The sequence below is a fragment of the Chiloscyllium plagiosum genome, chromosome 21, assembly GCF_004010195.1.
Source record: "Chiloscyllium plagiosum isolate BGI_BamShark_2017 chromosome 21, ASM401019v2, whole genome shotgun sequence".
NCBI classification, from domain to species: Eukaryota; Metazoa; Chordata; class Chondrichthyes; order Orectolobiformes; family Hemiscylliidae; genus Chiloscyllium; species Chiloscyllium plagiosum.
This window is the reverse complement of record NC_057730.1, coordinates 3,955,935-3,966,454: the sequence shown is the minus strand read 5'-3', so window position 1 is coordinate 3,966,454 and position 10,520 is coordinate 3,955,935. Positions and strand designations below refer to the sequence as shown.

Genomic DNA, 10,520 nt, shown 5'->3' with positions numbered 1-10,520 from the left:
TTATGCCTGTAACGTCGATTCTCCTGCTCCTTGGATGCTGCTTGACTTGCTGTGCTTTTCCAGCACCATGCTTTTCAACTCCGATTCTCCAATATCTGCAGCCCTCGCTTTCTCCTTGGAACTACATGTCAGGAATGCTCCAAACTTGCCTGGAGGCATATAGTTCAAACGGCGTGCAAGAAACTAACACTATTCAGGACAAAACAGCCCACTTGATTGGCACCACCTTCACCATTCACTCCCTCTATTGCCAATACTCAAGAGCTGCAATGTGTATCATGTAAAAGATGTACTCACCAAGGCTCCTCCAGCAGCTACTTCTGAACCCCCACAACCACTTCCATCCAGAAGAATGAGAGCAGTAGATACCGGGGCCACCACTTGCAAGTTCCCCTCCAATTATCCTGATTTGGAAATTATCACCAGTCCTTCACTGGGATAAAATCCTAGAATTCCCTCTAACTGTATTGTGGGTCTGCAGTGGTTCAAGAAGGCAGCTCATCACCACCATCCCAAGGGGCAACTAGGGACAGGCAATAAATGCTGGCCCAGCCAATACTGCCCATGTCCCAGGAAATAAATAAGGATGAAAAATAAACTTGTGAGAAAAAAAATTGTAAATAGCACATTTGCACAGCATTGGGGTGTAACTGAAAATAGGCTGCTGGCAGTGGATGGGTTAATGATGGGTTGCACACACACTGGGAGCACTAACTATAATTAGTGATCTCAAACTGCTGCTGCTTTTACGGTCTACTGAAAGTAAATGGCCAGTGAGTAATTTATCCTGCCTTGGTCGAATAAAGCCCTGATTTGCGAGTTTAAATATATGTCAGGTTAAAGGGGACATGTCGACCGCACCCTGCTAACAAACCCCACACTATCCCACTGTCCCCACCTCTCCCAGCCTTTCCGATTGGCCTTCCCTCTCTCTCTCTCTGAACTCTCTGTGCGAATGTGGTAGTTTGCCAGTTCCTTGAACCGTCAAACAAGAAACAAAATTGCATCACATCATCTTGACAATAGATTAGCTGTAATTTTGCTAAGCATGTTAGAAAATAGATGCCAACTCTTTGCAGAGAGATGAACTTTTTAAAAAAAAATTGCTGATGCACTTCCCGTTCATGAGCAGTAGCCTATGGTCTTCCAAATAATCACAATGAGGGGGCTCATTGCCATGGTTTCTCCTCCCGGTCTTAAAGCATCTCAGTTTGTTGTGAAGTTATTGATTTGGAAACTGATTAATCCTGTAAGTAATCCGTGAGGAAATTTGGATTCTCCTTTGTATTAGATTTTATAGTCACATGGACTCAGGAACAGGAGTACAGTGAAAAGTATACAAAGTCGCCATTCTCCCATTGTACAAAAGACAAAACTAGGCTTTTAAAAAAAAACGGAAATAAAAGAAACTGAGCCAAAAATTTTCCAGATCTTAAAATCCTTATCCAAAGGAAAGGACGAAGTCCAGATTTTAAAATCTTATCTCCCCGAGCCTAGCCCTGGCCTAGAGTTTAGGTCAGCCTCCTCCTGGGGTATGTTCCACTGACTGTCTTTGCAGCCATCACTGCCGCCTTCAATCATTGGCAGGGGCTGTGGATTTAATGGGAAAATGCTACTTTAGAGTTTCGTGAGATGACATTTGGATTGGTTAATTGGCTTGCTTCACCTTTTTAGTAGTTGGGATTTTGGATGACATGTCAATTAGTCTGAATTCTATCAAAGATCTAGTCTGTAAATCATCTACTTAATGAATCTTAAAGACATCAAAACTCACTTTTGTTGGCATATTTACAGTGACATATTATAAATATATTGATGGAAGCACATGGCTGTTAATGTTTTGTAAATTGGCACGTAACGTTGGTTCTTTTATAACGCGATGGTTGTGTTCTTGTACAACCCATGTTATAGAAAAATCACGCTTAAGGAATGGTGCTTAAAGTGTTGGCGATGTAATCACATTACAGCCAACACACTTTTTAAATGTTCATGCTGTGGAAACAACATTCCCCCAATTCATTAACTGCGTTAGTAAATTCACATTGACGAAATGCGTGTTATAGCAGAAGGACCTGTATTTTTACTTTATCAGGTTCATAAGATGATCTATTTTGTCTCATTTATACAGTTATATATGCACCAGTTATGATATGTCTGCAGATTTGCGGAAAAATATGAATCTACATTTGATTTGTTGAAAACATAAAATGTTTCTACACGTGAAAAGGTGCCTTCAGCCCTTATCTTCCATCTATATTGTGTCCTGCTCCATTTATTGAAATAACATTGTGATGTGAACATTTCTCTGACAATTGTCCCATTTGATTGAAGGATTTTTTAAATGTTTCAGTAAATTCTGTTAGTACTTCCTTTTATTTTAAATTAATAAAGTAATGTGGCTTTTCCTCATTATTCAGTGAGTTCATGGACCCGATAATCTCAAACTAAGCTGTGGAATTCGGAGACCCCAAACTTAATTCCTGTTCTGCTAGATGATGGTAATGAGGAGTATGATAGCATCTGAGGCTAGACAGCAAGGGAGGAAATTGGTCAAGGTTCCTGCGAATGATTAAGTTGAGAAAATGTGTGTGTGTGTGTGGTTTGAACAAGTTTGTGTTTTACTGTAATATCATAAGTGACCAAATTCATGTACACTGACTTGATTCACGCCTTTAATGAGATAGACACAAAGAGTCATTGGTACCAAAGTAAGAATATAATAGCCACTCTTACATTGGAAAAGGAGAGGAATGAACTAGGAAATTGGGGGCTGATGGGGGTGGGGGAGAGCTGTGGGGGAGTTGGGGGAGGTAACTGAAACACTGAGTTTGAAATTCCATAGAATGTTGGCTGTACAATGGTAAGATCCCCTTCAGAATGAATGAAATTTCCATTCATTTTAACACCATTTTGCAGTACAGAATATTGTAGCTTGCGTAATGAGTAATGATTTATTTAGTTTTTATTGGAGGCATGAGCACACAACGGTCTTTATCTAGAATAAATATCCTGTTTAAATGCGTTAGCACTGCAGAGAATTATCATTAATCTGAGGTTGTGTGGTCTAGGGTTAACCTGACAGATAAAAGTGGGGCAAAAGACTCAGCATAAACCTTAATTTTAATCTTGTCCATGCTCACAAAATCAATTCAAGACCGCCTTTGTCAGAGTTTACTGGCACTTCTTATCATTTTTTTTCTTCTCTATTCTTATTTAATGTGATTTTTTTTAAAGCAGCTTTCAAAAATGTCGATGGTTAATTGCCTCATCCATATCAACAGGCACATACAAAATGACTGAAATTCCTGGTTTCCAACGTTTGCAAGGATTTGGTTCCTATGCAGCTTGGGATAATTGAATTCCATTTCCAAAAATCTTGGTTCACAAGTCTACAATTTAAAGCATTTGTCGAGTCAATGGATTAAATGTAAATGTGGAATTATATGATGCCACACGTTAATACTTTTAGGAGTTGATTTAATTTCATACTTGAGTGCAATCTCTATAACGTACTGTAAGTTTCAACTGAGTGATGAAGAGGGGAGTCAATGTGACTTTTTACATTGGGAGAGGTTAGAGAAGCTCTGAGCCAGATATCATTGTTTCCTTGTATGCATTTTTAATGCAATTTAATTTTTAAAATTTCTTCTTTAGTTTTTATTTTAATTGCACACAATACTGGAGTATTGTTTTCACTGGTGACCCGGTCAAAACTGCTGTGTCCTGATGTAGTGAAGCACTTTTTTGGTGGTACTGGGACATAACCATGCAAGCCTCTGAGAAATGTCATAGATATGTGGATGCAAAATAGGAAACCCTTGCAAAGTATAGATGGTCCCTGATTTTCACAAGCATCCACTTTACGATCGCTCGTGCTTAAGAATCATTGAATTTTACAACACAGAAGGAGGCAGTTCAACCCATTGTGTCTGTACCAGCTCCTGAAAGAGCTACCCAGCTAGTCCCAGTCTCCAACCCTACCTCCACAAGCCTGCAATCCCACACTGGAGTGTAATTCTTTTCTCAGTTATTCATTTGTGCATTGTGGGCATCGCTGACTGGGCTAGCATTTATTGTGGGTATCGCTGATGGCCCAGCATTTATTGCCCGTTCCTAGTTGCCCCTTTAGAAGATGGTGGTCAGCTGCCTTTTTTTTCAACCGCTGCAGTCCATGTGCTGTGGGTTGCTGCTGCTGTGGCTTGACCCACAATGCCATCAGGGAGGAAATTCCAGGATTTCGACCCAATTTTAAAGATCCGGCATACAGGCATTTCCTGTTTCAGAACAGCCACTTTCTGTTATGCTGCACTGTGCTCCGGCTTGGGTACAAATCAACTTGCGCACAGGATGGAACCCAGGGACTTGCCTGGACTTTATTAGCAAATGGGAGACCACAGCCAAAGCTGTCCCTTGTGTCAGGGGTCGACTGAAATGGTAGGAAAGTGGTTTTACTGTATGGTTTGGGAACCTCATTGGCAACCTCTACCCTCTTGCTAATGCCCCATTTGTTCTCCTGTTCAAACCTGCTGTATCTTGTCTCAGTTGGGATACTGATCATTTAACTGTACAGAAGGTTCTCAATGAGTTGAGGATGCACCCTCTCCATATTGATGCACTTGGTTGGGATGGGGAGGAGGTGGGGGCAAACCTTTGTCTGCCAAACTGCAAAAAGTGACTGGAGACTCCCACTTAGGGCCAGGTAGCCGGTATGCTAAATTTTGGACTACTCTAGTGGTTTTCCAATGAGTTATAACAGGGTCTCACTTCAAGGGGCAGCATATTTTGAGGTCTCTTTCTGCTATTGATTGGGACGGACTCACTGCCCCTGTTCTACATTATACAGATGTGTTCTGTATTTGGAAATTAGATGGAATGATGTCCACTACACTGTACAGAATAAGACCACCGCAAGATAGAATCACTTCTCACAATTGGGATGAAAAGTTTTGAATTTTAATGGTGCATCTTGTGTATTTTTCTGTGCTCTCATTACAGACACAACTTTGACAGTTTAACTTGCAGATGTAACTTTCACCAAACAGCACAATTATAATTTGAAAAGACTGTCACTTAATACTTGAAATTTGTCTGAAGTTTCCTTCAGTCACAAATGTTAATATGTGCTGGCCTTAGAAAGTAGGGGCCAGCACTGAGGTCTCTCCTTATTAGCATTCAGAACAATATTCACTTCCAGATAGCCAGCCAGTGAGCAATAAAAGTGCAGTTAGCAGCAATGGTAGTAGTTAATTTCTCACTATACACAGGTAATGGTAAGGTACCGTGGAGTGTTGTCAAACAAAGACTTGGACATTCAGGTGCATAGTTCCTTAAAAGTTGCGTCACAGGTAGACAGGGTGGTTAAGAAGGCCTTTAGCATGCCTGCCACCATTGCTCAGAGTATTGAGTACAGGAGTTGGAATTACACAGAGGTTGTACAAGATGCTGGTTTGGTCACCTTTGGAGTATTTTGTACAGTTCTGGTCCCCTGCTGTAGGAAGGATCTTCTTAAATTGGAGAGGGTGCAGAAAAGCTTTACCAGGATGATACTGGAAAAGAGTGGATCTTGACGTAGTGAGACAGAATAAAACTTATTTTTATTTCCATTGACTAATGGAATTAAAGGTGTCACAGTGGCTCAGTGGTTGGCACTGCTGCCTCACAGTGCCAAAGTCCCTGATTAGATTCCACCCTAGGGTGAATGTCTGTGCACAGTTTGCACATTCTCCCCAGGTCTGTGTGGGTTTCCTCCGGGTGCTCCAGTTTCCTCCCACAATCCAAAGATGTGCAGATTAGGTGGTTTGGCCATGCTAAATTGCCGATATGGTTGGGGAACTCGATGGGCTGCTTCCACACTGTCGGCATTCTATGAAACGTTGAACAGGTCACTGACTCGTTTGCTGAGTATGCATTCTCTCAAAGTCAAGATCCACTTTGCTGGATCAAAGAAATGGTTTTGCTGGTGTCTTTAAGATATTGTCATGCAGTACTCACAAGACGCTAAGATCTTTTCTCTCTGTTTTCTTTCCCAGTGGTGCGGGGTCACATTCGATCGGTATTCCATGATGCAGAGCGACAGGAGTCTATCGTTAGCGTGAGCACCACCAAAATTTATAGACAGAAGTATACCCTCTTTCACCCGATAGGAAAATACGGAAAATCGTTTGGAGAAGTCAGGACATTTTTGAAGTGTGGGGTGAAGCAAGGAGTCGGGACCTTCATTTTCACAGGTCATGTCCACTTTGGGGAGGCATGGCTTGGGTGTGCACCTCGCTACAAAGATTTCAAGAGGATCTCCGAAGTGGCCAAAGAAGCACACGAGAATCAGTGTGAGATTGAGTCAGACTGATGCTGCTGAAGTAATGATGCCGAATTTTAACCCGGCAGGAAAGGGGTGTAAAACATATGCCACCGTGGTCCATTGAGAATCGCACTGTGAAGAGAATCCCTGAAGAGAAGGCTTTGGAGATGGTTGCTTCATTGTTCAGCGAGAGTGACTGTGACTGTGCTGGTAACCTCTCACTGTGCAAAGGACACTGTGTGGGGTTGATTTATTGCCCGATGGGAACAATTGTTATTGCAAAGCCCAACCCCGTATGTCCCTCAGAGGATGGGAGAGATGATTCATTTTCAACTGTTTGCCTTGGACAATGTGCAATCAGTCAGGCTTTGTGAGGGAGTCGATTCTGGTCGAAGATTAAATTTGTAAAATAGTTTCATGTTCAAACACTTGTGGAACACTCCATGGCTTGACAACAAACGGTTTTGCATCCTGATAGAACTTTCCATGTATAAAGTATACAGGCTGCACGATCCTGTAGTTGCATAATAAAGATCCTTTAACCTAAACGACTTAGCCAGTAACACAGAAAATGTTGACCTGTCAATGACGGCAGTTTTTGCATGTGGCCAGTGCATTTCTAATTGTGTGCCTGAAGGACAGCCTGATCAAACCTTCCGTGATTCAAGAAGAGAATGTTTACTTTGTATATTTTTGTTATATTTATAATTTTTATTTGGTGCAGAGTTAACAGGCGAGAACTGCAATCGATAAAATTGGAAATGCTAAGTCCGATATAACAGTTCAAATACTGAACACATCAGTATTGGTAACAAGAAATTGAGTTCTGCAATATCGATAGTTTTTATCTCTTCCAGTTAATGTTCTTATGGATCCCTGGCATCTATTCACGCATTCCCTTTGCACCACATGATCCTGCCTCTCAAACTATACGATCCCCATTCATCTCATTCAAGGCAATGGAGTTTATTGCCTTTTTTTTTATGATCCCTAACAGAAAGCTGAGCTCTTGTCCTCACATTCTCTTTTGTGAATAAAGTAGTAAATATTGCACCAAACACTTACAACATTGACAAATTCATGTTCTCAGTAAACCTGAAGAACTAGGAGTGTTTGGGATTTGGGAATTTGGAATGGGGTGGGTGCATGTCTTTAAGCAGGGAAAGGCTAAGGGCAGGACTTATACAATTAATGGTAGGGCTCTGGATAATATTGTAGAACGGAGAGACCTAGGGGTTCAAGTACATAGTTCTTTGATGTTTGCATCACATATGGATATGGTGGTTGAGAAGGCTTTTAGCAGACCTTTGAGTACAGGAGTTGTGACATGTTGAGGTTGCACAGGATATTGGTGAGGCCTCTTCTGGAATACTGTGTAGAGTTCTGGTTGCCCAGTTAAAGAAAAGGATACGATTAAATCGGAGAGGGTTCAGAAGACATTTACCAGGGGTGAAGGGTTTGAGTTATGAATAGAAGCTGCATAGGCTTGGATTTCTTTCATTGGTGCCATTGGAGGTTGAAGGGTGACCTTAGAGATTTATACAATCATGAGAGGCCTAAATAGGGTAAATAGCAAGAGTCTTTTCCCTAGGGCGAGGGAGTTCAAAATTGGGGGGGCATGGTTTTAAGGTGAGAGGAGAAAGATGTAAAAAGAACACGAGGGGCAAGAGTTTTAGTAGTGTTTCATGTATGGAATGAACTGCAGGAAGTAGTGGATGCAGATATAGTTGCAACATTTAAAAAAACATTTGGACAGGTACACGAATATGAAAGGTTTGGAGAGATACGGGCTAATGCAGGCAGGTGGCACTAGTTTAGTTTGAGAACATGGTCGATGTGGACTAGTTAAACCAAAGGGTCTGTTTCCGTGCTGTTTGACTCTGTGACTAAGACCTGTATTCTGATTTGAAGTGGAAAATGTGGCACTAGTGAATTTCTGAAGTTTACAAAATGCCTACCACTGAACAGAAAACCAATCCGCGATATTCAAAGACTTTAGCAACTCTTAAAATTGAAAAGTTTAATTTAAAGGGACTTCAAGTTGTACGTTTATCCAATCCTGAATTAAACCTGGACCAAGTGATAAAATTGACTGATACCTTTACTGTGCATTTGTTAAAGATTAGAACTTTCTTAGGCTTTCCAAACGTTGTACTGAAGCAACATGGTGCTGTCAACTGCACATTCATGTAAAATATTTACAGTAATGTTATTTTCTATGTTCTTCATTGTGTTTGTGTGTCTGCAGCTAACTAGGGTGTACATGGTGTAAATATTTATGCTTAAAAACAATCCTGAATTCAGTGGATGGAACAATTGAGACCTTCTGAGTCTCCATGTATAAATACGGCTATAGTTTGTTCTTTAAGAATGTACCTCCTGTTTTTAAAAAAAATGTTTTCACATTTGAAAAGTTTATTAAACCTGAAACAAGTTGCCATTCACAATAGTGTCCATGTGAATTGTTTATATCATATCACAGTAGACTGAATGATCACTTCCTGTGCTCCATTTAGATTTAGGTTTTACTGTCACATGTACAGTGAAAATTGTGCAATGTCACCATTCAGTTCAAAGTACAAAATCGTAGGTGTAAAAATAGAAAAATAAAGAAGTAGCTTTTTAAAAAGTCCACTACTACAGTTCTTCTTAGTATAAAGTCAAAAAAATAAAGAAATGAAGTTAAAAGGGACCTAACGAGTAACTTCTTCACTCAGAGGGTGGTACGTGTATGGAATGAGCTGCCAGAGGGAGTGGTGGAGGCTGGTACAATTACAACATTTAAAAGGCATCTGGATGGGTATATGAACAGGAAGGGTTTGGGGGGCTATGGGGCGAAGAGTGAGGTGCTGGAAAAGCACAACTGGTCAGGCAGCATCCAAGAAGAAGGCAAATTGACGTTTCAAGCGTAAGCTCTTCATTCCTGACTCTCCTGCTCCTCTGATGCTGCTGACCGGCTGTGCTTTTCCAGCACCACACTCTTAGACTCTGATCTCCAGAATCTGCAGTCCTCACTTTCTCCTTAGAGGAATATGGGCCAAGTGTTGGCAAATGGGACTGGACTAATTACGGATATCTAGTCAGCATGGACGAGTTGGACTGAAGGGTCTTTTTCCTCACTGTACATCTGATTCTCTGTGTGTTTTGCTTAAAACCTAGTGTGGGCCAATCGAATCACAGTTGGAATAACTTACATTTGCCTTTAAATGAAATAACAAGTTGAGGTCAGGGTTATCTCCTTAAATATATTTTGGGGGGGAGGGGGTGGTTGGTGTGCTCATGACACTCCTTTCCTAAGCCTTAAGCCTGCATTCGCTCCATACTGGGCTTTCCCCACTAGGGCTCGCGCTTCCCCTACACTGGCTGGGTCCCGCCCACGTCTTTATTGCAGAAGTGTGGCAGGCACGTAGATGGTACAACTTCTGCAAAGATATGAAAGCTTCATAGATGGTAGAAGGTAGCCATACAGATATACAGCATGGAAACAGACCCTTCAGTCCAACCTGTCCATGCCGACCAGATATCCCAACCCAATCTAGTCCCACCTGCCGGCACCCGGCTCATATCCCTCTAAACCCTTCCTATTCATATACCCATCCAAATGCCTCTTAAATGTTGCAATTGTACCAGCCTCCACCCCATCCTCTGGCAGCTCATTCCATACCCCTACCACCCTCTCTGCGTGAAAATGTTGCCCCTTCGATCTCTTTTATATCTTTCCCCTTTCACCCTAAACCTATGCCCTCTAGTTCTGGACTCCCCGATCCCAGGGAAAAAACCTTGTCTATTTATCCTATCCATGCCCCTCATAATTTTGTAAACCTCTATAAGGTCACCCTCAGCCTCCGACACTCCAGTGAAAACAGCCCCAACCTGTTCAGCCTCTCCCTATAGATCAAATCCTCCAACCCTGGCAACATCCTTGGAAATCTTTTCTGAACCCTTTCAAGTTTCACAACATCTTTCTGATAGGAAGGAGACCAGAATTGCATGCAATGTTCCAACAGTGGCCTGATCAATGTCCTGTACAGCCGCAACATGACCTCCCAACTCTGACCAATAAAGGAAAGCATACCAAATGCCTTCTTCACTATCCTATCTACCTGCGACTCCACTTTCAAGGAGCTATGAACCTGCACTCCAAGGTCTCTTTGTTCAGCAACACTCCCTAGGACCTTACCATTAAGTGTATAAGTCCTGCTAAGATTTGCTTTCCCAAAGT

At 41.7% G+C, this 10,520-nt stretch overlaps 1 protein-coding gene across 1 annotated transcript in view; it reads left to right on the top strand.

Annotated features, from left to right (window-relative positions):
* metrn (meteorin, glial cell differentiation regulator) overlaps positions 1-8,081 on the top strand; it is a 46,768-nt gene extending 38,687 nt beyond the window's left edge. The window contains exon 4 of the mRNA XM_043711118.1: positions 6,030-8,081. Within this exon, the coding sequence (XP_043567053.1) occupies positions 6,030-6,346 (317 nt within the window). The 3' untranslated portion in view covers positions 6,347-8,081. The remainder of the gene's footprint in view (positions 1-6,029) is intronic.
* The last annotated feature ends 2,439 nt before the right edge of the window (positions 8,082-10,520 follow it).